Source organism: Macrobrachium rosenbergii, chromosome 55 (assembly GCF_040412425.1).
Source record: "Macrobrachium rosenbergii isolate ZJJX-2024 chromosome 55, ASM4041242v1, whole genome shotgun sequence".
Taxonomy (NCBI): Eukaryota; Metazoa; Arthropoda; class Malacostraca; order Decapoda; family Palaemonidae; genus Macrobrachium; species Macrobrachium rosenbergii.
Window position 1 is genome coordinate 11727444 of NC_089795.1, and position 26900 is coordinate 11754343.

General features: G+C 44.4%; 1 protein-coding gene and 1 long non-coding RNA gene across 10 annotated transcripts in view; one reads left to right on the top strand and one right to left on the bottom strand.

Annotated features, from left to right (window-relative positions):
• On the top strand, nucleotides 1-7436 carry LOC136835909 (uncharacterized). Of its 2 annotated transcripts, none has more exons than XR_010852287.1 (3): nucleotides 1-27; nucleotides 1895-2124; nucleotides 5586-7436. It is a non-coding gene; the product is annotated as an uncharacterized lncRNA (long non-coding RNA). The 2 variants fall into 2 exon arrangements; XR_010852288.1 differs by lacking the exon at nucleotides 1-27 and having other exon boundaries at nucleotides 1899-2124; nucleotides 5586-5998; nucleotides 6191-7436.
• Nucleotides 6616-26900, bottom strand: part of LOC136835904 (zinc finger protein 85-like) — a 30312-nt gene continuing 10027 nt past the window's right edge. For 3 of the 8 annotated variants that reach the window (XR_010852280.1, XR_010852279.1, XR_010852282.1), the window contains exons 2-5: nucleotides 11160-21053; nucleotides 10026-10275; nucleotides 6950-7086; nucleotides 6616-6753 (exon numbers count right to left, since the gene is read on the bottom strand). Coding sequence is in view for 3 of the 8 variants with exons in the window: in XM_067099774.1 (XP_066955875.1) it covers nucleotides 19731-20777 (1047 nt within the window). In the remaining 5 variants the exon portion in view is untranslated. Of the gene's footprint in view, nucleotides 6754-6949; nucleotides 7087-7572; nucleotides 7671-10025; nucleotides 10276-11159; nucleotides 21054-26900 lie in introns of those variants that run through there. The other 5 variants (XM_067099774.1, XM_067099775.1, XM_067099773.1 and 2 more) reach the window with 3 other exon arrangements.

The window sequence follows — 26900 nt, forward strand, 5'->3', positions numbered from 1 at the left end:
GATTCTTCGTGGCTTTATTGTTGCAAGGTAAGATTCTTTTTTGTTTTCCAGTTAGGATAATGGCAGAAATTACCTTTATGGAGTCATATCATTAGTGAGATGGATGGTGATAGGCTGCTGATAATGATGGTGTGCTATTCACTCTCAGGGTGCCCAGTTTTAGGGGGGGAAATGTAGGGAGAAGGACACTCTATGCTTCGTAATTTATATTTTGGAGTATTCACATAAATTTAGACCCAACTGAGCAAATTTGTAGTGCATTAACTTAAAATTATGGTCCGTTAAGTTTTTCATAGGCTAGCTACTAACAGATTACTAATTACGTACCAACAAGATACACTATCTGTATTGAGCAGTTTTGACTTTGAAAATTTGCAAAATCTAGGGAGACCAAGCTGTATGCATAGTCTGTAGAGAGAAGCACAGCTGGGTAGGTGCCATTGAGTGGTAGACACTACCACAAGTTGCTGGTAAAATAAACAGAAAACCTTTGTGGTTATGTGGGCAAAACGTCGGCATCAAATTGAACGTAGCTTAACCCACAGAAGAGTTAATAGATACCAACCTGACCTAGGACACAGTGACCTCTCAAGCCTTGGCTGAAACTTGGAACGCATTATTTCTTACGAAGGAGAAAGAATGGATTAATGGAAGTTATTTTACAAACCTTTCTTGAGATAACTGCTGCTTCAGGTAACTCGGAAACTGTGTAGTCATTTTTTGTTCGATCTTGATTTTGTTTCAAACTCAAATGTTGTGATGCCTTAGGATATTTAATATTCATTGATGGAATTGGACAATTAAATTACAGATAAGAACCAAAGGCCTTGACACAGAGTAGTTACGGTAATTTGCAGTCTTTTTGACTTGAACATTTCGAGTGATCGAACAGTTAGCCTACAGCTTCAAGTATAGAAGGGGAGCAATTACAAAGCAGACACATCGCTATGCAAAGGCTTGCTTGGTTTTGCTATGTGGTGGCAAATAGTATTTCTGAAGTTACAGTTTAGGATCCATTAGTGCCAAATTCAGCCTTGGAATGACTCGAGACATTCTGGGCTCTGGTCTAATCTTTACATTGGTCAAACTATGACTAGGCAGGGCAGCCTTTAATATTCAGTTCATACCACGAAGTAACATCACAGTCAGGTATGTAATTAATTTAATCCCATATTCAGGATATTTTGAAAAACTAGGCTAATATAATATTACTTGTTCATAACATCCTGTACTCAATGAGCAATTTATTTACCAGGTATAGTGGTAAGTGATACTTATGAAATTTCAACAAACTTTCCAGTGAATTTCAGTACTCTACTCTGGACAGCACAAAGACTTTCTTTACTGTTGCTAAAAATACATTGAAATTTTTTGTTTTTTATAGTTGTTAGGTTATTTGGAGCCTTGTGCGTACAGTTAAGGAAATCAATTAGCCATTGGTTGCTGATAGATATGATGTACATAATGTGACTCGCAGCAAAATGATTCTGTAGGCTTTGTACCTCCTCACAAGGACCAATTACTTCTACTCATATCTCTCCTGCAGCTGCACCCCACATTACTATAGTCAGTGAGAATCTGATATATGAAGCCTTTGTAAAAATGTCTTGTCAGAAAAATCAAATTGTATTATATAATGGCATAATTTTATGACTAGGGAATGTCGTCAACATAAATGGGACCATCTAATGAAAAGCGTCTAAAAATTTAAATGATTTCAACCATTCTGAGATATCTCCAGCCTCTTACAGTAAACTTAAGTTTATTTTGAGTGCCTGCAGATATACCTTGAGAACTGTAGCTTCATCTAATTGATCGCGTCAGATGTGTCACTGGTAAACCGTTATCTTTCACCAATTAGGATATCAGATATTCAATGTTGAATCTTTTCCAGGAGTATTCTCCAATCTGAAGAGTCTGAACCCAGCGTAGAAGTTACTGTATGGAACACACACAGCAAGTTTTGGGGATAAAGCCAAGTAAATCTTCATTCAAAATCTTCAGTTAGTACCAACCTTATCACTGTTCGTCACAACTGCCCAATCTTCCCAACCTAACTCGAACCTTTCAAAGATGCAAGATGAGCCCTGGAGGGCTATCAATCTTCATCCTCACTAGTTTAAGGTAAGGGAAAGCTTTGCTAAGTACTAGTATGCAACATCCCAAGGTAAGGTTAGCTCAGACTAGGATGGATTACCCAATTGTGACTCAAAGATAAAGCACCTTATCCAGCTTAGGATATATTTTATTATGTGAAAGGACCCTAGGATGTATTGTTAAGGACCCAAGACATGGTGAATCCTTCCTGAACCAAGCTAGGACTGGATAGTAGATCCTTCAGGTTATTGCAAGATGAACTGTGTAAGTGAAATTGGTCCATAACTTGTATATAAACATCAATTGAAATTGGTCTATAACCTGTATATATACAAGAAGTCACTGGCCTATAACCATTAGTTTCCTTGACTGTAAAGTGTATAGTCATCGTCATAATCTTAGAATTGTTAAAATATGATAGACAGGTGATGCAAAGTGCCAAGAAATAAGACTGGAAGCAGGCTGTAACGCTTGTAATAGGTGTATACAGATACTAGCTGTGCAAGAAACTACTTTACTTTCATTTGTAATAGAACTGTATGTTACAGAATGCCTGTGATCAGCTAAGTATGAAGGGAATATTTTCATTCAGATTCAGTAAGAAGAGACCTTTCAAAAGAACTAAATGGTTGTTAGTGATGATTATACAAATGCACAATTTTTTCCATAGCTCCAAGTGAACTCAAGAGTCTTAATTAAGAATTCTATAGTTCAGGACTGACTTAGAGTTGAAATATAGTTACCAGTTACTAATCCAAACATTTTTCAGCAGGTTACCTTATGAAGGGATATTATTTACTCCATTAGGAAACATGTTCACAGCTGTACTGAAAGTTTAAGGGGCTGGTTTTGTGAGTTGTGTATCCTAGAATACTTTCAAGAGTAAAAAAAACCCATAAAAATATTGTCGAATAATGTTGGAAGACGTTCTTGAAAGCTGCATAATATCCTACACAAATACAGCTATACAGTTGATGACTGTTTCATATACCAGTGAGTTTAGATATGTTTGGCAGGATTGTATATAAGGAAAGGGTGCTGGTTTAAACAGAGTTCCAGATAACTGGATTTTCTGCAAGCAATGTACAAAGCAACAAATAGTTGATATGTATGCTCTTTGCAGCAGCTAAACGTCAGTGGTCAAATAAGCTGTGAAATTTTGAATAACTTTAAATGTTGTTAATCAATTTTCATATAGTTCTTGAAGTAAGGGATTCAGATCTTGTTCTGCTTCGCATAGAATTGATGAGAATGATTCAGTACATGGACAGTATAGTCAAGATTAGAAATTGCTTTCAGTAATGGGATAAGTAATTATATCTGTACTTCACTACAGTTTGTATACAGTGCTCCACCATTTCTATACGGGAATAGGTTCCCGAACCTATCGCGGAAATGCAAAATCTGCGGAAATGCAAAAATCCCCTCTAAAAATGCTTATAGCTGCCAAATACCTTGTACCCCCTTAAACTAAAACGCTTATAACAGTGTATTCTAACATTTCACTGCTTAATTTAATAGTTCAAACAAAAATATACCTTATATTATCATACTAAAACCATTTAATGTCATTTCAAACAAAAACGCACCCCAAATCGTCATCCCAAAACATGTAAAGTAACCTTACATCACAGCACTCTCCTACTACTGTTACTCTTAAGTAGGCTATGTACACTCCTAAAACGCTTACACAGTAACAGTTATTTCATCAGTTCATCGCCAATCTTGACAGTTCAAACAAAAATATACCTCAGACTATCATCCCAGACCACCCTAATATCATTTCAAAGTCATGTTGCAAAATTAAGTACCAGCATACAACTGTTACTCTTAAGTATCCCCATAATTCAGACACGCACGTTTTCCCTGGCCTACGTAACTGCGCATCGTTCTGCTCGTACTATATGTAATGCACTGGGCGTATATTTTACGTATATTTTCATGTGTTGTAAGATGATTTTGAAATAATATTTACTGCATACAGGTACGTATTTTTGGATACTACTACTTTATAGAGAATATCTAAATACATAGGTAGTTTAGATCAATGGGACACGTATATACCTCCAAACAGAATGCTAGGCTTGTTAACTATGTCATGTTATTTTCCTGATTACGTACAAATTCACATATGATAAAAAAAATTATTTACTACGGTAAGTTGTTATTAATTTTCAAAGTCACCTTAAACATTTTACCCTTAAAAATATATATGTACGAGAGAGAGAGAGATTTTTCAGTATCATTCATAGCTATTTTATTTAACCACCAAATGGGCACCATAATAATAATAGTGTACTGTAATTTTAAAAAATAGGCATTTCTCTAGTAAATTACGTGAAATTTTAAACAGATACATATCTCCAATCTTTTTCAAAGCTCTGAAGTGAGAGGGGAGGTTGGACCTGTCATATATGTCAGATATCTGACAGCGAAGGGTCGCGGTCAGATATCTGACATGTATGACAGGTCCAACCTCCCCCGCACTTCAGAGCTTTGGAAAAGATTGGGAATATGTATTTATTAGTTTAAAATTTCACATAATTTACTACAGAAATGCCTAATTTTTTTTAATACAGTACAGTATATTATTATTATTATTATTATTTGAAGGGAGTAGACCCTCTTTTAAACAGGTCTTATTAAAAAGGATGGCTGTATTATGCGAATTTATCTTATATAGTGTCTTTTCTATCCTCCTTATGATTCGCTTTTCAGGCTCAGCGATGTTAGTCAGTAACTGGCCGATATTCATGTTGGAAAAGGACAGTGTGCAGAATATTGGAAAATTTAGTAAAAGACTTCCAATATTCCGCACACTGTCCTTTTCCAACATGAATATCGGCCAGTTACTGACTAACATCGCTGGCCAATATTCATGTTGGAAAAGGACAGTGTGCAGAATATTGGAATATTTTAATAAAAGACTTCCAATATTCCGCACACTGTCCTTTTCCAACATGAATATCGGCCAGTTACTGACTAACATCGCTGAGCCTGAAAAGCGAATCATAAGGAGGATAGAAAAGACACTATATAAGATAAATTCGCATAATACAGCCATCCTTTTTAATATTATTATTATTATTATTATTATTATTATTATTATTATTATTAGGTGTAAATCAATTATTGATCATACAAATGCGGTTAGTCCTCACCATCTCCTATAAATTTATTATAAAATTCTTGTGCCATCATTCTCTCTCTCTCTCTCACTCAGATACATATATTTTAATGAAAAAATACAGTAATTAGTGAATACACAGTGTTGCTCTATGAAAAAAAGCGAATTAGTGATAATTTCAGAGATTCACCCAAAGAAAAATCCGCAGAGCAGTGAGATTCCCCCTGCGGACAAGTGAATGAAGTGTTCCACAAAAAATCCACAACAAAATGAAACGCGGAAATGTGAAATGCGTAAAAATGGGGGCACTATAGTACTTTTTTTTTATATAAGACCTGATACACATTGTTTTTTATTTCAGAATAACACATAGCGCCACCAGCAAGATCTTTGAGTTTAAGAGTCCCTCGACGAGGCCCCACCATTGAGAAAGGATCCCAGAGGTGTGGAAAGAGGTTGCCAAGATGATCTCTTCAACCAACTCTGTGAAACTAAACGAGGCTGGGTCATTCTGCCAATCTACCAGGGTAGTCAGTACAGTTATTGGCTATTGGTGAAGTTAGCTGTGAAGCAGCTTAAAAATCTTAGACATGAAGTTAGCTGTGAAGCAGCTTAAAAATCTTAGACAGGCAATTTTGGGCACAATGAGCACTTGCCGTATTGTGGAGGAGAGGAGAGGTGCCTTCAGAGTATGCACAGAGAGACCTTACGAAAGCAGTGTGCTTTTCAGTGCATGGTGAGAGAGGTGTGTTCATTCAAGTGGTGCACAGACAGGTAAATGTGATGTTTGTTTTGGCACAGGACAATTAAAACTGTAAATTTGTAAGGGACCAAAATATCTTCATAAAAATCAAAATTGTATATGAGCACTGCATTATAGAACCTTGTATTGCCTGCATCACGAAAAGTAAAAAAATCATGATATAGAAAATTTCTTCTATTTTTTAATCCCTTTTTTGTGTGCAGGTTTTGACTGCTGTATGCTGGGAAAAACTGACAGACAGCCGTATTTACACCTGAAGCAGTGTCTGTGCAGAACAACCCACACCCCTGTCATGGTGTAATGGAAAATATAAGTGTATATGTCTGCACTCGGCAAACTGTTATGAGGTTGCATCTACAAGTTCGCTTAACCGCATGAATATTACACGTAAATAAAAACATTTTTCAATGAATCCATCTATACAGTAACTTGCAAACTTAGGTATACAAGTGTCGTACTGCCAAGCAGTTTGTACTGTGTACAAGTCCCCTGTTACAATATAGCTTGTCTAATGTGTGTCTATAAATCCTGGAGCTGGTAGGTCCTGTAGAAAACTTGTACTTAGGTAAAAAGGGCCTGGAATCACTTGTAAACTGCCACTGAAGAATCAAAGTAGTTGTTGCCCAGACTTCTTGTTACTTCCGGAACAATTGTTGTAGTGTTAGGCTGTCCACCAAGGTCGGTGGACATCCATATATGTATATAAATAATTGTTGGGCCTTACCAGTGCCTTTATCTCCTCTGCCACTTCTCTGGCAATGAGAAACTGAAAGAAAAGGAAAAATATTTTGAATTTTGAATTTTCAAACACAAAACACAATACTCTAAAGCACATCAAAATGCAGTTTATAAAGCAAAAGTTGTATTCAAGCAATTGTATTTCATTAACTTTTAGCAGTTGAAATGCTTTTTGAATTACGGTTATAGTATTTTAAATTTGCTTATAAATGAAGGTAGCGCACCGAGATAAAGGACTGTGGTATATCGTACTGCCAGATGCATCGGTGTGAAATGGAAATATTAATCTGAGGGTTTTCGCTTCCGGATCCAGCGCCGAACTGTTTCTTCAAATCAGGCGCCAAAGGTGATTGCTGGGAGTCTGAGTGAGGGAGAAAGTGCATCACCCACACATGAATACATTTTTATGCTGACAGTACACTGTAATTTCACTTTTGTACTGTATACTGTCCTGCAGTTTCTATTAACCTGTTAAGCATCCTTTATGAGAGACATCGCCGTTCCCTTATCACATTTTCTAGCTCGCAGAGCGGTCATTTGGTCTATGCTAATTTTTATGCATATTTATGTGTTATTGTTCACAATGATATAAAATTTATATTTTTATACTAGTACATAATGTAGAATGATTATGAGTTCCTTTTACATTATACAAAAAGGGATTAGGATCATAAATAATGTAGAACCTACAAGAAAAGATGAAAGAATTTACTTTGCATTTTTATATCCTAAAGGTTTCAAGCACGAAACATAAAAGGGAAAAAATGATTCTTTCGAATGCCATTCCCTGAAACACAGAGCCAGTAGATAAACGAATTGTTTCATTTCATTTTCATTTGTGTCAAACCTTTTCCGTGCAGGCGATGTTGTAGGCAAGCTTTCTATATATCGTCTAGAAACTGGACGGAAAATCTGTTCGTTACTGGTACGGCGTGCTCCATGACTCTGCCATCAAAAAATTTATAAAAGAAATACTCCACAGGGTTTCCCCTTGTCCTGAACAAACAGTTTGTGGAATCCACAGCAGAGAGAGAGTTGAGGAGAAATAATTTTTGTGCCGATTATGGAAAAGGCACCTTTATTTCCCTTTATCGTAGTCGTCGTCATTGTCTGCAACGAACAGTGATAGTATCTCTCCAGGCAAAAGATTTATCTTCCACTCTGGATCACTCATTATGGGGGATAAATGGGATCAAAGAAAAAGAAATCAGTCGTTTATCAGTGATTGCCAGAAGCTTAGCAGGACGTGGGGGTTATTGTCTCTTGACAGACTGTCTTTCCCCTACAAAAACAGTTGCCATTTACTGCTGATTTAGCTCATACGTTACCAAACCGATGGTCCTACAATAAGTATGAGGGAAGAGCACTGAACGAGGTGTGATATGGGATGTGGCCGACCGAGATATGCAGTCGGTGTCCTTAACAGGTTAAGAAGAAGGCTTTTATCTTACTTTACGGGTACTGTTTCTTCATGTAAATATACTTTATAGGAAAATGGAACGACTTCAATACCATGAGAAAAAACCACTTACTTGATTAGTCATATAAATATACTTTATAGGAAAATGGAACGACTTCAATACCATGAGAAAAAACCACTTACTTGATTAGTTGTCACACTTCTGTAAGACTTTTAATTTGTATTAAAGATTTATTTATTATTATTATTAAATCTTTTATAGATATTCTGCCATGTTTACATTAACAGTAATATTTTTAAATTAGTAAATCATTGTTATAAGCATTTTAGGGGTTTATACACTTGAGGAGTAACAGTGTTAGGAGGGTAATGTCCGAGAGGAATAAAAGTGTAATTGGTACAAGCATTTTAGGGGTTTGTACACTTGAAGAGTAACAGTTTTAGGAGGGTAATGTCTGAGAGGAATAAAAATGTAATTGTTACAAGCATTTTAGGGGTTTGTACACTTGAAGAGTAACAGTTTTAAGAGGGTAATGTCCGAGAGGAATAAAAGTGTAATTGTTATTAGCATTTTAGGGGTTTGTACACTTGAAGAGTAACAGTTTTAGGAGGGTGTCTAAGAGGAATAAAAATGTAATTGTTATAAGCATTTTAGGGGTTTGTACACTTGAAGAGTAACAGTTTTAGGAGGGTAATGTCTGAGAGGAATAAAAGTGTAATTGTTATAAGCATTTTAGGGGTTTGTACACTTGAAGAGTAAGTTTTAGGAGGGTAATGTCTGAGAGGAATAAAGGTGTAATTGTTACAAGCATTTTAGGGGTTTGTACACTTGAAGAGTAACAGTTTTAGGAGGGTAATGTCCGAGAGGAATAAAAGTGTAGTTGCTACAAGCATTTTAGGGGTTTGTACACTTGAAGAGTAACAGTTTTAGGAGGGTAATGTCCGAAAGGAATAAAAGTGTAATTGTTATAAGCATTTTAGGGGTTTGTACACTTGAAGAGTAACAGTTTTAGGAGGGTAATGTCCGGGAGGAATAAAAGTGTAATTGTTATAAGCATTTTAGGGGTTTATACACTTGAAGAGTAAGTTTTAGGAGGGTAATGTCTGAGAGGAATAAAGGTGTAATTGTTACAAGCATTTTAGGGGTTTGTACACTTGAAGAGTAACAGTTTTAGGAGGGTAATGTCCGAGAGGAATAAAAGTGTAATTGTTACAAGCATTTTAGGGGTTTGTACACTTGAAGAGTAACAGTTTTAGGAGGGTAATGTCCGAGAGGAATAAAAGTGTAATTGTTACAAGCATTTTAGGGGTTTGTACACTTGAAGAGTAAGTTTTAGGAGGGTAATGTCCGAGAGGAATAAAAGTGTAATTGTTATAAGCATTTTAGGGGTTTATACACTTGAAGAGTAACAGTTTTAGGAGGGTAATGTCCGAGAGGAATAAAAGTGTAATTGTTATAAGCATTTTAGGGGTTTATACACTTGAGGAGTAACAGTTTTAGGAGGGTAATGTCCGAGAGGAATAAAAGTGTAATTGTTACAAGCATTTTAGGGGTTTGTACACTTGAAGAGTAACAGTTTTAGGAGGGTAATGTCCGAAAGGAATAAAAGTGTAATTGTTACAAGCATTTTAGGGGTTTATACACTTGAAGAGTAACAGTTTTAGGAGGGTAATGTCCGAGAGGAATAAAAGTGTAATTGCTACAAGCATTTTAGGGGTTTGTACACTTGAAGAGTAACAGTTTTAGGAGGGTAATGTCCGAGAGGAATAAAAATGTAATACACAGAAATTTTTGAAAGAGAAACTGAGAAGTAAAAAGGTCTGAAAAGGAAAATAAGAGGAACAAAAGAAAGGTGGCCTGACAGACGAACAAACTTTACCGTGGGCGGAGGAATCATCATCGCCGTCCTACTGGGAAGTCACGGCAGAAGACTGAGAGGCCTCTCTGGTATCTTCCTCCTCCTCCTCTGGACTGACCATCTACCGCTGTGTCTCGAGGTCCCCCCGGTTCTCTGAGAGGTCCATATTCGAGGTCCAGCCCTCCAGCTCCTGCTGGACTAGGGAGCCGAAGAACACCATCATCCTGGGGTCTTTGTCTCTGTTTCCGTGGCTGTGGTCATGATTGACGTCCTGTGTAAGGGGAACAGAATAGAAAAAAAGTACAGGATTTAGACCAAGGGCCGAGCACTGGGACCTATGAGGTCATTCAGGTGTGAAAGGGATATTGACAGTAAGGGGAGAGGGTGGACAGTCAGATGGAAGAAAGAGAATACGAATGGAGGAGCAGTAAAACGAATGAAAAGGGCTGCAGCAGCTAGGGGATGAAGGGATGCTGCAAGGTCCCGTAAGAAATGCCCACAGTGCACCACGTGAGATGAACTGACAGCACTATCCCCCTACGGGGAATGAATCCCATCTTCATATATCTTGGAATGGAATAGAATATAGAATTTAGGCCAAGGGCCAAGTGCTGGGACTTATGATGATGAGGTCATTCAGTGCTGAAAGTTCCCGGAGGGGAATAAAAATTGTTAGAAAATGGCTGAGGTAAGTAATATGGAAGAGAATATGAAAGGAGGTACAGTAAAAACGAATGAAAGGGGTCTCAGCAACTAGGGGCCGTGGAAAGGACGCTGCAAAGAACCTAAAGCAATGCCTCATGAAGCACTGCCCCCTACGTGGCACACATAACTTGGGAGTTTTCTATAGAATTTAATCTTGGACGAGAAACGAACATTAGAGAAAGACTTTACAGGATGCATGATCTACCTGCAGTGGGTGAGCCTGCAGGGGGTGCACTGTAGGCACTACTTAATAAGGTTCTTTGCCACACACCTTCCATGGCCCCTAGCTGCTACATCCCTTTCCATTCCTTTGACTGTACCTCCGTCCATATTCTCCTCTTCCATCTTACTCTCCTCAACTCTCTCCTGTAAACTGTTTCATAGCGTTTTAACTGTTATGCCTCTCAAACCTTTCTACTCTGTTTCCCTTTCAGTGTTAAATGAACTCACCATAGGTTCCCAGAGCTTGGCCTTTGGTCAAAGTTCCTTTCCCTTCTGCTCCAGTCTCTTCATAATGAAAACTGAAGTCCACTTCTAGACATTGCCTCTGAATCTATTGTTCTGTAAAGCTTGTAACTCGAGCTGAGAAGATCTGGACGTGCTGTAAGAATGGGAAATTCAGGCAGGAAATCAACCACAGAGAGGAGTCGATTAAACTAGCAAGACACCCAAGAAACGTTAATGACATTAGCGACAGTTTATTCCATACTTAATGTGATGAACAGTTACAGCACTTGTGAATTCTCTCTCTCTCTCTCTCTCTCTCTCTCTCTCTCTCTCTCTCTCTCTCTCTCTCTCTCTCTCTCTCTCTCTCTCTCTCTCTCTCTCTCCTAGTCTGAATAGGCTGTTTGATTAATACTCACTTTACATTTTAGAAATATGGCCGGTACAACAAACTGAAAAAAGTACCTTTCTACATAAAAAAAATGCAATTTTAACTGAAAAAGTTCTTTTCTAAATAAAAAATAATTTTTAAAGTAAATTGTATTTTTCCTAACTATACAAACCCGAGGTCCTTTACATTAGGAGATTACTTTCAGGCGTAGGCTGGAAACGGCCGTTGAACTTCAAACAAGGTGGTATAGGCAGTTAACTACTGTCCGGGAGGCGGGAGCACCGCCTGCCCGGATGTAAACATTCCAATTTGCTTTCCGGCCCAGGAACAGATTGAGGGGTGGCATGAGGTGGGCATAATTGTAAAGGACCTCGGGTTTGTATAGTTAGGAAAATACAATTTACTTTAAAAATTGTTATTTGTTCCGACACAATATACAAACCCTCGGTCCTTTACATTAGGAGACTTACTGATTGGAGGGAGGAATCTGAAAAAAGTCTCTCTGAACTGACTGGAGTTCACCACCTTGTCTTCCCTTCCTGGTCGTAAGAGCGAGGAAGGGAAAAAAACTGCCTCTGACAAAAGATCGGGTTGTAGGAAACGCAGGATCAGTTGTCAGACTTCTAGGCCCCTTTGCATGAAAGAGGAAACGTCAGTTCAAGCAAAGTAGGCTAGGAAGAATTGACGTTGGATGACAATAAGGCAAATACAAGTTTTGGGTTTGTCTCAAAGTCATGGACTCCCCTCCTCCCTTGCAAGAGGGAGGAGTGGGGTTGCTTCTATTAACCTGAAAGGAAATAGAACGGAAGTTCTCGTTATGTGCTTACCTGCCTCGATCGCCCGGTCCAGCTTGTAACGGCGCGTCTGCTCCCTGCCCGTGGGAAGAGAGCTTAGGATGGGGAGAGGAATAGAGGCCAGTCACTCAAAATTCATCTCCCAATCACTACCGTACAACATAGGCGAGATGCAACCTGTCCCGTTAGGGGAGCTGGATAAGCTACACAACTTGTTGAGCAGCCATCACAGGACCCAAGGAAAAAGTGTCCAAGGACTTGTGTGCAACATCCCGGAGGTAGAAGGAGGTGAAGGTAGTCTGTTGGGACCACACACCTGCCTTCAGCACCTGTGATACCGACATATTCTTCCAGAATGTGAGGGACAGACCAATGCTGCGGACCTCGTGAGCTCTCGGACGAAGCATACCGGTGTCGTCTTATTGTCTCACGAAGCCAGAAAGAAATGGTCTTCTTGGACACTTCTTTCTTGGTCGAGCCAGTACTAACGAAGAGTCGTCGAAACTCAGGCCGGAGGTGTCAAGTCCTCTTCAGACAGCGCCGCAGCACTCTAACAGGACACAGTAGCATCTCGTCTGGTTCATTACCTACAAATTCCTCTAGGGAGGGTATCGTGAAGGACTCGAACCCTGCGTCAGGGACCGAAGGATTTTGAGTCTTCGCTACGAAATCCGGGACGAAATCGAGCGTAACTGATCCCCATCCCCTTGAGTGTTTTACATCAAAGGAAAGTCCGTGAAGTTCACCAACTCTGTTCACCGATGCCAGGGCTAGCAGGAAGACGGTCTTGAGAGTCAGATCCCTGTCTGACGACTCTCGTAAAGGCTTGTACGGTGCACGAGTCAGGCTCCTTAGGACGAGAGTCACATCCCACGCAGGGGGCCTGAGATCCCTGGGTGGGCAAGACCTTTCGAAGCTTCTCATTAGTAGAGATATCTCGAAAGAAGAGGAGATGTCTACTCCTTTCAGCCGTAAGACTAGGCCAAGTGCGGCACGGTAGCCTTTCACGGCTGAAATGGAGAGAAGCTTCTCTCGGCGAAGGAAGACAAAGAAGTCCGCAACCTGCCGAACAGAGGCTCCGATCAGAGAGATACTCCTTCGACGACACCAACCACAGAAGACGGACCACTTTCCCTGGTATACCGCTGCAGAGGATTGTCTGAGGTATCCTGCCATCTCTGTTGCTGCGCGACGCGAAAAGCCTCTAGCTCGCAAGAGATGGTGGATAACCTCCAGCCGTGAAGACAAAAGGGAATGCACTGCCAGGTGGAACCGCTCTACGTGAGGTTGACGCAGCAGGCTGGGCCAGGGGGAGATCTCTCTCAGCACTTCGGAGAGGAGAGCTAGCAGGTCCGGATACCAAACGGCCTGGGGCCATTTGGGTGCCACCAGAATCATTCTGAGATTCGGGGTGATCATCGCTCGGCTGATTACTCGGCGAATCAGACAGAATGGAGGAAAGGCGTACACGTCAAGGTTGTCCCACGGATGCTGGAACGCGTCCTCCGCAGTGGCCCATGGGTCTGGCATGACAGAACAGAAGACGTGGAGCTTTCTGTTGTGCCGGGTGGCAAACAGATCGATGGCTGGAACAGCCTTTCCGCTATCTCCTGGTGGAGGGACCATTCGGTCCCTACCACCTGGTTCTGGCGGCTGAGTTTGTCTGCCACGATATTCCTCTTGCCTAGAATGTACCTGGCTGACAGCTCTACCGAGTGGGTCATGGCCCACTCGTGCACCTGCATCGTCAACTGATGAAGCTGGAGGGACACCAGGCCCCCCCTGCTTGTTGACGTATGCCACTACCATGGTATTGTCGCTCATCAGTACCACGGAGTGTCCCATCACTCGATCCCGGAACTCTTGGAGGGTCAGAAAGGCCTCCTTGAGTTCCAGGATGTTGATGTGAAGGTGCTTGTTGTCTCGGTGCCACACTCCCGAAGTCAGCAACTCCTCCAGGTCGATGCGTCCGAGAACAGAATCATGTCCGGAGGGGGAGTATGCAGGGATACTCCTATCAAGAGGTTTCTGTCGTCTGTCCACCAGCGAAGGTCCTCCCTCACCTAGGAAAGAGGGATGAGGAAGGACTGGGGGTCTCGGGACTGGGACCAATACTCCTTTAGTCTCCATTGAAGAGACCGCAGGTGAAGACCCCCATGAGGTACTAGATTCTCCAAAGACAACAGGTGACCGATGACAACTTGCCATTGCCGGGCTGGCTGCTCCTGTCGTGAAAGGAACAGTTGTGCTGCCTGCCTGAACTTGCTGATACGAGAGTCCGAGGGAAAGACTTTCGCTGCCACCGTCCGAGGGAAAGACTTTCGCTGCCACCGTGTCTATCAGCATGCCCAGGTACTTTATCCTCTGCTTGGGGGTGAGATCTGATGTCTCGAGATTTACCACGATCCCTAGATCCCGGCAAAACTCGAGGAGACGATCCCTGTCCTGTAGTAACTGTGAGCAAGAGCCCGCCAGGACTAGCCAGTCGTCGAGATACCTCAGTAGACGTATCCCATGCGAGTGGGCCCAAGCTGACACTAGAGAGAAGACTCTCGTGAACACTTGGGGATCGGTCGAGAGCCCGAAACAAAGTGCCCTGAACTGGAAGACCGTCTCCCTGAGGACAAAGCAGAGGTACCTGCAAGAGGACGGATGAATGGATATTTGGAAATACGCATCCTTCAGGTCCACCGTAAGCATGAAGTCATTCTCCCTGATGGAGGCAAGCACGGATTGTGCTGTTTCCATCGTGAACCGAGTCTGGCGAATGAAACGGTTCAGGGGAGAGAGGTCTATGACCGGTCTCCATCCCCCTGATGCCTTCTCTACGAGAAAGATGCGGCTGTAAAAGCCTGGAGACTGGTCCGACACGACTTCTACAGCACCCTTGCTCAGCATGGCTTGCACTTCTTGCTGTAGTGCGGTGTCCTTCAAAGATCCTTGTACATAAGTTTGGAGATGAACCGGAGAGTAGGTGAGGGCCAAGACTCAAAGGGTAGTAGATATCCCTCCCGAAGGACATCCACTATCCAGGTATCGGCTCCGTGTCGCTGCCATGTTGCCCAATGGCTCGACAGGCAACCCCCCACTTTTGGCAGCTGTTGGGGGGGGGAATGCCGCCCCTAGTGTTTCCCCTTTTTCTTCTTCCCTTTGCCCCCTTTACCGGCTTGGAAAGTGGGCTGAAAAGGGCGGAAGGAACCTCCCCTTCTCAAGGAAGAAGAAGGCTGGGTGTTTCCTCGGGACCCCTTCGAAGACTGGGACTTCTTAGGGGCCGAGGAAGTGCCAGCCTGGCCCGAAGACCTGGCCGCAGTGCAATGAGAAGACCTGGAGGTCTTGGCCACTGCCTGGTGGACAAGCCGGTCGCTGTTATCGGCCTGGCATTTGTCTACCGCGGCGTCCACCAGCTCTCTAGGGAAGAGAGAGGAGGAACCCAGCAACGGTCCATTCCTAAGGGCGATTGCTGATTCGGGACCTACAGACCTGGAGAAGCGAGAGAGAACGGCGTCTCTCCGCTTCAGAACCTGGTTTGCCCACAGGTTCGCAGTCTGGTGGGCGAGATAGGAAATAGCCCTACCCCCAGACTGGCACAGTCTCCCAAAGGTGGAGTCCTCCCCAGGTACGATAGCACCTGAGGAAGAAGCTACCCTCAATACTGTGAAGGACCACAGATCGAGCCAGGAGACTGTTTGGAAGGCCGCCATGGCGGTGGCTTCCAGGGTTGCAGCTTCTTGCTGGGAGAGGGAGATACTCTCTCCAGTAAGTTGTTGCAACGTCAGACCCGGATCCAGACGAAGTCAGGTCCGGGTCAACCTGCTTGATCAGCAACGCGCCTCCAGCTGGAGTGTAGAAGCGCTTCTTGCGAGGGGGTGGGGGGGGGAGGAAGAAGCTTGTCCGAGCGGCTCGAACGAAGTGAGCTGTCTTGCCCAGACACAAGACTGTTCACTTGGTCGAGGATCCCCTCGGCAAGCGTGGACCACGGCAGCCCCACCGAAGCCTTGGGTTCCTTCTTAGGTCCCCAAAAGTATTCGAGGCGCGACGGACGATCCACAGAAGAAGCCGTGGTCCCTTCCCCGAGGTCATTGTGCTGACGAATCAGCGCGATAACCTCTGCAAAAGTCCTCTGTATCTCGGGGGGTGTCCGCATCCTGGGGCAGAGGACCCTCGAGTCCTTCCAGAGTGCGGTCCTCCCGATCTACTCTCCCTGCAGGAGGGAGAACCTCGGCAGACCCCCGTGATCCTTCCTGGACCATGCTGGCGTAAGACCTGGTCGAGCCAAGGACCGAGCCAGGTTCGTACGGCCACGAGGTAGAACTCCGGGGAGAAAACTCGCCAGAGCTCTTCCTGTCCGACTCGCGCCCCCTGGAAGGAGCCAAAGGGGCAGAGGGGACAGGTGAGGAGGATCGGGCGCTCCCACTGGCTTTGCTGGCAGAACCAACAGAGGCAGCGGGCCGGAAGCGGTCACCAACCCGCGGTGGTGACGGCAGCCCGGGTCGAGGAGAGTGCTTTAGCCTAGGCAAAGCAGTCTCCCGAGGAGAGCAGAGCAGGGGACCTCTTCTCCGCCTCTCCTGGTGTTCGGCCCCGAGGGGCCAAAGCGCTATCCCGAGAACCTGACTTGGCACTCACAGGAGTGCCAGCAGGAGGAGCCGGGGACCTGCATGCCCGGGTCCTTTCTCTCGCCCCACGCCCTGGTCTGTACGGCGAGAAGTTTCTCCCGTATCAGCCTGGGGTACCCGGGTCTCCTCGGGGACCCGGGTACTCGGAGCAACTCACGTACGAGTGTCCGACGTGGACTCGCTGGCCTTAGAATCAGGGATTTTCTTAGGCACGGGGAGGGGGGTGGACTTTGGTCTGCACGCCCTTGGCTCCCGATGCGACTGACCCGGAGGTCAGGGCAGCGGTTCCCTGATCCGTGGATCAGGAAGAGCCGACGAGAGATCCCACTGCCTTCCCTGTGGAAGGAGGCAGACCCTTGGAAGTCTCAGTGCGAGACTTCTTAGTGGGGGGAGAGGCAGACTTCTTCTTCTTCGGCCGCGAAGCCTCGGAAGGAGGAGAAGAAGAGGCAGCAGACGAAGACGATGACGAAGACAAAGACGAAAATGACGACACCTTTCTAGACCTCTCCTTCTTCTTCTTCACCATCTTCTTCAGTATCGCCGTCAGATCCCCAAACCAAGCAGGTGCAGCCGAAGACTCAGGAACAGGAGGAGGGGCTGCAGCAGAAGGCACATCCTGAGTAGAGACCGCAGTGCTCGGGCCAGCACTTACCTGGGCAGGAGCAACCGCGTGTTGGCCAGGAATGAAAGTAGGCGGGGCCGGGAATGCAGGCACGGGTGGTGTGTGGGCGGCCAGGCCGGGCTGCGCCAGAGTCGTAGGTATGGGGAGAGGAACAGACGAAGTGCCGGGCTGGATCGAGAAGCAAGGAGCCGGATCCATAGCCGAAATCGGGCCAGGGACAGTCAAATATGGAAGAGTTGACGTCACTATGTAGGAGGGGCCCGGTCACGTGAATGGGGCCAGGAACCCGGGAGGCAGCGGTACTGCGTGATGCACGGCAGGAGCAGCCGAGACCTGGGTATCCAGGTGCGAAGCTACCGACACGGGGAGCTTGGCGAACTCTGACAAGGTGACCGAGGTTGTGGTGATTGTCGCTGCGGAGTGAGCGGTCACTGGAGCGCTGGGCAGATGTGACACCAGTCCCTCCAGTGACGGTACGCCAGGTAGGCCCAGGTGTAGTCAGGTTGATGAGATGTCCGTTGCCTGGCTATCCAGCCCAAGACCTGAAGCAAAAGTCGGGTTAGGTTGGGAAGCCTCTACCCGCTCTGGAGGAAAAAATTCCCCTCCAGAACGGGAAGAGACCCCTGAGAGGATGTCCCGGTCCACCTCTCCCCCACCCCCTTCCACAACCGATGAAACGAATGAGGAAGGGGATGGGGAGTCCTCACCCGAAGGAGAGGGAGCAAGCAGGGGAAGCTTGCCGGGAGGGAAAAACGAACCCGACACATTCACCACCACTGGAGTCGTCGGGGGCATATTACCCTCAGACGATTCCTTGGTAGGCTTACGACGGTAACGTCTCCTCCCCTCGAACTTCCTCCATTGCTCGGGGGACCAAGAGCAACACTCACTACAAGGAGCGTCGCGCAAACACACACGCCCCCTGCAAGATGGGCAGAGAGAGTGTGGGTCCGCGTCGACGCTAGACCTAAATGAATTGCACTTCTTGCCTCCCACCCCAGGACACACCGCTAGGGATAGGAAGGCTTAGAAAGCTTGTCCATAATGATTAGCAAGAAAAATAACAAAGATTTCCCACCAAAAATAGAAGAAATAAGCAGTCAGGCAGAGAGCGTGAAGAACAACGTCCGCATGCTACGACGGCCGAAAGCAAATTGGAATGTTTACATCCGGGCAGGCGGTACTCCCGCCTCCCGGACAGTAGTCAACTGCCTAACCACCTTGTTTGAAGTTCAACGGCCATTTCCAGCCTACGCCTGAAAGTAATCCCCTAATGTAAAGGACCGAGGGTTTGTTTATTGTGTCGGAACAAATATATATTCATCTACATTAATGTAGCACCATATTCCTTACATATTTTTCTGGTTCCCTTGGTTGGTGTTACTGGACATCTGAATCGTCCAACAACAGACAGTCATTCTATGTTGGCTTAGCATTCGAACACAAATCGTCCCTTAGATAAGACAAAGTCCCTGCCATCTAGTATCATTCTCTTCATCATCAAATTCTGCCTAACATCTTCCTTAATGATTTCTTTATTATACCTTATCCTGAGACAGAAGTTGTGGACTGAAATGAATGAACCAGATTTTAAGGATGGCTTCTGAGAGCCTCTGAGTCAGTCTTCATACTGGCTGGGTCACTTAAAAGCAAGTATGGTTAGGAATCAATTTATTAAGATGTAAATTGTAAATTCAATAACTATGTAACTAATTAGACTACAGGGGTCAAATTGGTAACGTGATTTACAAAACAAGAAAAATGCATTGTCATAATCAATGACTCTTATCAATGAATACTCGAAGACAGCTCACAATCAATCAGTGATTTTAGTGCCTCCTCATGTGCTGATCCAGTCTCTCCTTCCTGGATCTGGAAATATTGATCCAAGTCGCTCCTCCAAGAAAAGGCTTTCGCACAGGAAGGGCTTCTCCTTATCAGCTTCTTTTCTGGCACGTGCCAAATCATCTTCGCCTCCAATTGTTGACGCAAAATCCTCTGAGAGATGTTTCATGTCACCATCGGACTCGTAACACACTAACACTGCCATCTTGATTTCCATCAATGGATCCAAAGAGAAAGAAGTATTGCAGTCCTTGCAGACAAATGGCCTCTCTCCTGGGTGGACGTTCAGACGTGACTTCTGTAAGAGCACCTTCACGCAGTCAGTGCATCTGAAGGCTTCTGACCCGTGTGAGTCAAGAAATGTTGTTTCAGGCTGTTCTTCCAGGAAAACGTTTTCCCACACTCTTCGCAAGCAAATTTCCCCTCGAGATGGATCCTCATGTGTGTCTTGAGATTCGATTTCTGGAAGAACGACTTCCCGCAGTCCTTGCAGGTGAAGGCCCTTTCCCCCGTGTGGATTGCCACGTGATTCTTGAGATGCGATTTCAGGGAGAACGACTTCCCACAGTCCTTGCAGGCGAAGGCCCTCTCTCCCGTGTGGATCACCATGTGGTTCTTGAGAGACGATTTATGGGAGAACAACTTCCCGCAGTCCTTGCAGCCAAAGGGCTTCTCTCCTGTGTGTATCACCATGTGGTTCTTGAGATTCGATTTATGGGAGAACGACTTCCCACAGTCGTCGCAGGCAAAGGCCCGCTTCCCAGTGTGGATCACCATATGGGTCTTGATATGCGACTTCTGGGAGAACGACTTCCCACAGTCCTTGCAGGCGAAGGCTCTCTCCCCTGTGTGAATTACCATGTGGGTCTTGAGATCCGATTTCCAGGAGAACGACTTCCCACAGTCATTGCATACAAAGGGGCTCTCTCCTGTGTGGATCGTCATGTGGGACCTGAGATGCGACTTCATGGAGAATGACTTCCCACAGTCATTGCACGTATATGGCCTCTCCCCAGTATGCATCCGGAAATGTTGTTCCAGCCTGCTCCTCCAGGAGAAGGCTTTCCCACATTCCCGGCACACGAAGGGCTTCCCCTCATCAACTTCCTTCCTGACAGGCAGCGAATTGCCTTCATCTCCAAACGCTGACGTAAAGTCCTCACAGTGATACTTCATGTCGCCATCAGACTCATAACACACCTCCACTTCCGTCTTCATTTCCGTCACTGGATCTAAACAGACAGAGGTATAGCTCGCTGGGGCATCACTACCCACTAAACCTACATTTTCATTCTTGACGAGAGACAGGGATATTGGATCCTCAGTCTCACTTTTCAACTGATATTCCAAGATGCTCATTTTAGCCTTTGGTCCTTCGTCGTTTTTTTATTTACAGGATTGCTAACTTTTCTGCTTTCTTTTACTGTTATTCATTGCTTCTATCACTTATTTTTTATTTTATTTTCTCCTTTCACCAATGCATAAATCTGACATCTAGAATTTTTTTTATCTACTATTTTAGGAACTTATTCAACACCTCACAGGATCTTCCACTTAAATTCATCGCTGGACGCCTATTCACTTCTGGACCCTTGACAAAGCAAACAGACGACTTCTTGTTCAAGGACAGAAAGTCTGAAATATGAGAAGGTAAAAGATTATTAGAAAAATTTACATTAAACTGAAGCTTTTAATTTATTGTTCATAGCAGACTCATCAATCATATTGAGCCCATATTGAGGTCATGATTTCCACACACTTTAATTCCCAGGTCTTCCAGACGACCAGTTGTCCAAACATAAGTGTCTGTAAACCAATAGTTCATTGGAGTTCCTTTGCTCATTCTGTCGTGTGTCTCAAAAGACTCTCCACCGTTGGACATACTGTAATCTTGTTGTCAAGTAACCTGTAACGTGGATGTTAAGTGACGCTGTATGCCTCAAGTACTCACTGAAACAATGTCGTTCCACTTAATAATCATTTGTTTACGAGTGGTTTTTCATTCCAAATTCTTGTGTATGATATACTTTTAACAGTAATTTCTTGTGGTATTCTTTTGACAAAAGGCCCAGTAATAGTAATGTTAATTGTAGTTAATAAGGGGGCTATCTACCTCGCTACAGAGCTTCAGTGACCTTGAAAACTTTGGCCTCTGCTCCTAAACGTATCATGTTTTCGTGAGCTACGCTGTTAAGAATTTACTCATCACAGTCCCCTTGGGAAGCGTTATCAGAAGTCCCGAGTCAGAAAACTGGGCTTCCATATATTTCATCATGGATACTTTTCTTTTAAAAATTGCAAATTTAATGGTAATTTGTATTTTTCCTAACATACCAACCTAAAGTTCTTTACATAGGGATTTTAGCTTCCAAGCCATTCACGGTAGTCAGTGTGAGCGGTGGCTGAGGTGAGCCATAAATGCAAAGACCTTTATGTTTGTATGTTAGGGATTTTACAAATTACTTTTAAAATTTGCTACTTACTCCTACACAAATACAAACCCTCATTCTTTACACAGGAGACTTACCCATTGGTGGGAGGAGTCTGGGCGAATCTCTGAACCAACTGGTGGGTTTGTCCAACCGGGGGTTAGTTCCCTTCCTGGTCCCTTAGGAGCAGAGAGAGGAACCCCACACCTCTAGCGTACTGCACATATGGGATGTAGCAGATGCTATGCTTCTCGACCATTAAGTAAAGGGTTTGCACTCCATTACTTAATCAGGCTGCAAGAACCCAACTGAAGTGTCGGAGACAATAAAACAGGTGAATACAATCAACGTGCTCGTTTAATTATCTGTCCTCCTCACCCCTTGCCAAAAGAGGTGGGGAACTGGCATCCCTTTACTGCCAATACAAAGACTGTTGCTTAGTCAGAGAGCTAACCTGAACCCACGTCCGTCCAGCTTGTAGTGTAAGCCCCCTGTATTCAAGTTCCCACAATTCACGGGATTTTCTGTGGAACGTCTATAAATTATTCGCGAAAAATTCGGCAATTCGCGAACTTTTTCATCGGGAAATATTTACTAATAAGTACCAAAATTAATAATAATAATAAAAATAATCCTGTACGATTAAATAATACATAGCTCAGAGAGAGAGACAAACTTGTTTTCTCTCCTTCATTCAGGACAGACCTAACCTCCTTAAAGTGAAGATAGATGCTCATAATTGATACTATTGAAATATTCATATTATAGTAGAGTATTATTGAAATTATATTAAAATGATATATAAGTGTTTTAGGATGATAATACTGTATAAGCATTTTTAGAGGTACATTTTATGATAAAATAATGATTTACAGTAGTAATTTTCAAATATTAATATCAAGTTTAATAAAATTAAATAATAACACTGAACAATAAAAATAATAATTTCTCTCTCTCTCTCTCTCTTTTATTTAGATGAGAGAATTTTTCTGACACGTAATATGTACGTATGTTTCTATTGTATGATAAATAAATGATTTACCTAATAAGTACTAATTTTCAAGTATTAATGATTAATAAGAATAATAATAATAATGATAATAATAATAATAATAATAATATAACAATATTTTCCATGCATTTGTGCAGTAAATTAGTCAACATTTTAAACAAACAAATAGTGATTCCCAGTATTTTTTATCCTCGGCTTGAGAAAGGCGAGGGGAGGGTAAATGTCAATTTACTTGACAGTTTGACATATTGGCCAGAGGGGAAGGGGAGTGTTGCCCTTAGAAGCTCAAGGTTTTCAATCTTTTGATATCGTAGGGCATTATTCTCCTCTCTCTCTCTCAGGAAAAGATACTGTGTGTGTGTGTGTGTGTGTGTTCATAGTGTTTTAAAAATGTGTAGTAAAGGTAATACATCTTTGGAAGACGAAAAACAAACATAAATCTCTCTCTCTCTCTCTCTCTCTCTCTCTCTCTCTCTCTCTCTCTCTCTCTCTCTCTCTCTCTTTGATGTAGCATGATACTTTAAGCATATACAGGTATTTGGTATCTGAACTTTCAAGATAGGCAGTTATAAGCATTTTCAGAGGGAGGGGTAGCAAGTATTCGCGGATTTTAACTATTCGCGGTGGGGTCTGGAACGCATCCCCGCGAATACGGGGGGGTTAACTGTATGTCGTCTCCTCGGTGCAGGGGAGCGGGACAGGGACTGGGTTTAGGAGATCCGAAGGGCCGGATAGCCACCTCCTACACCACACATCCAGTAAGACGCCTTTCCAGCAGCTGTCTGTCGATACCTGGGACCAGACAACAGGTTCAACTGGGGGGGCGACTACCCATGAGTAATCCCCCGACTTCCCTTGGACCTCCGGTATGTCTTCTCCCCAGTGCAGGTGAGCGGGACAGGGACCTTTGTCTAGGAGCATCGGGGGACGAGTAGCCACCTCCTCCACTGCACGACACTCACTATTACAAGATTAACTTCTGTTAACTCGGACACAAGATTGGCAATGGCATGGGAAGGTAGCGAGTGAGCCAGGTGCTGGAGCAAGTGGACATAAAATAAGAGGGCTAGTAGCAGGAGAGAGTTGGCACCAGGCGATGGGGAACTGGCATCGGGAGCTGGGCGCTCCCAGAATGTATTATTATTATTATTATTATTATTATTATTATTATTATTATTATTATTATTAAAGTAGTTTAACCAGACCACTGAGCTGACTTTCAGCTCTCATAGGGCTGGCCTCCCAGGATGTAGCTGGCTGTAGCTGGCGCCAGGGTAGCCAGGCGCCAGGAGAGGTAGCAGCTCGGGAGTCAAGACTCGGAAGCTGGTGAGCGTTCCTGGGTGACTGGAGACGAATCTCGGCTGTCAGTACTCCAAAGTCCAGTGCCACCAATAGAAGCATAAATTCTCTCATTACTACGTTCTGCCCTTACAATTTTTCAGTTCTCTGTAAAGGAAAGTGTAATAAGAAGATATTCAATTAAGTCTTTACCGACAATGCTTGAAGTACCCAGAATACCATCACACAGACATATCTCGACTCCTAACAAACATTTATTAAAACATTTTAACCAGACCACTGAGCTGACTATCAGCTCTCACAGGGCTGGCCCGAAGGATTTGGATGAAATGACAGGCCTGGGCTAGAAGCCTAGCACTGGGACCAAACAGGTCATTCTGTATGGTGATGAATGAATATTCAAAACTGCACAAAGGCATACGCTCTCATATAAAAGGAATATTAAAATTCAAAGCAAATTAAGTAAAATTTTAACATTTAGTTGTTTTAAAATTCATTCGACGGCTAGGGGTTTTTGTATTTCTATTGTTTACTTTTCATATTTTATCAATTAAATCACAGCTCCTCACGAACATTAAAATTGGTATTACTGAAAATGTGGAAAATTCCTATCTCTGAGAGGAATCAATCAAGCCAGAGAAGTCCCCCTGGGAGGAGGCAGCGGCTCCCAGGGAAGGAGCTTCTCCAGTGGCATAAGAAGACTATCTTCTATGCAAAAGATGGGCAGGAGGAAAGCTGAAAGAAGTCTTCCCTTGCTCTCTCTTGACCGAGAGCCAAGCATCTACTTCGCTGAGCACCTTCCTAGCGGAAGTACAGAGCGCCATCTTGGGCAGCCTGGAGTGTTCAACAGGTTGATTACTCGTCAAGAAGGTGGATGCCGGAGGAGATGGGGATCCTGGCGAGAAAAAGGCAGGGAAATTCCATAGCAAAGAATGAAGGAGCATGCATAAGCTGGAGCCAAATCCTCTTCCACATCCTTATTTGACTCCTCTTCATCGGACAGTAGCCGGCTTAGCAGCAGAAGGAGGCTTTTTCAAAAAACCTAAAATATCATCTAATCACTGCTGGATGGGAGCCAAAGCTGGGTCCATTACAGAAGAAAAGGTCTGAAGCCCGGGGTTGGCGCCAACAAGACTGGAGTTGGCGCCGAGCGCTTAGAGAGAGAACTGCACGCTCAGGAGCTAATGGGTGCTCAGAAGCTACTTGGCACTGGGAAGTAATTGGGCGCATTGGCGCTACTGGGAGCTCTGAAGTTATTGACACATCGGACGGTAACGGGTGCTAAAACACTGCAGCATCTACAGGTGATACAGAGCGGCTGCGTCTATGCACCAAAGATGAGCTCTTAGGCGCCAAAACTCGTTGTTTCGTATCTGGACACACTGGAGAAAAATGTTCGGGACTGTCCCAAAGACTGCATGAAGGCTCCTCGAGCATCGTAATGCAAGACTTCTTGCTATCCTTTTTCCTCGATCTCCTCTCCGACATCTTCTACAGGACGGGGAGAGTACTCTCCAGTACCAGTTTGGGATCCTTGATATTCCACAGAATCTTTTGCACACGAGTGCCCGAAGCAGCACCAGTCTTAGAGGCGGAACCCCTAGAACTGGTGACGGGAGCGCAAACCGAAGTCTGCGAACCCGCAGCTCCCGAAACACAAAACCCAGGGGTAAGTGAGTTGGTTCCAGAACCCGAAGGCCGAGAAGAGCTGACGAGAGACCCACTGCCTCCTCGGAGGGAGGCAGCCCTTAGATGCCCAATTACGGAATCACAGGGAGAAGAAGCAGCCTTCTTCTCCTTCAGCCGACAGGGGCCTATCCAGTTTCCCGGGACCCCTTCGAACCTCAGTAGAAGAAGGGAAGAGGCAGCAGAAGATGCAGTCAAAGATAAAGCTGAAGCAGACGGTGGCTATCTCACACAGGCATCTTCCTTAACCTTGACTTCGACATCTACAGAATGGTGGACGCGGAACATCAAAACCTCCAGGGCAGCTAAGCAGGAACACAAGGGAAGCGGCCCAGGACACAAACACCAGGAATAGCAACAGACGCGATCAGGACAGCCGAGGCAGGAGCTATGGAAGCGGTCTGGACGGCAGGAGCTACAGGAACAACCAAGAGTAGCAACGGGCACATTCAGGACAGTCGAGGCAGGAGTACGAGAGTGGTCCGGGCGGCAGGAGCCACAGGAACGACATCAGTGGCGACAGGAGAAAACAGGGCAGCTGCGGCGGGAGACCAGGAGGAGCTGAACAGTGACTGGTCGCCGAGGCAACAGGAGCAATCAAATAGGAGGCACAGCAGGAGTAGATGGGACCACAGATATGCAAGAGGCAGTGCCACAGCATACATGAGAGCCAGTCAAGGCAGCGATCGATCCGCATCGATGGGGCGCAGAGTTGGATATTGAGACACCGATGTGGACCTACGCCACCCCTACAAGGTACTGTGGTCGATCCCAAAGCGATCACTGTATGAGCGTCGGAAATTCTTCGGGCTGAGATATCCAGCCAACTACTGCTGTGCCTATGATGCTCACTGTCAACCTAAAAGAAAAAGCAAAAACGATTAGATGAGGGAGACTCCTCTCGCTCCGAGGGTAACTGCCCTATGAAGCGAGAGAAGGCCCCTGAGGAGAGGTCGCCAGACCGCCCCCCACCTCCGTGATCTTCGCCCGACGAGCGAGCGAAGAGAGCGAAGGAGAGAGATCTCCCCAAAAAGGAGAGACTTCTACCAAGGGCGC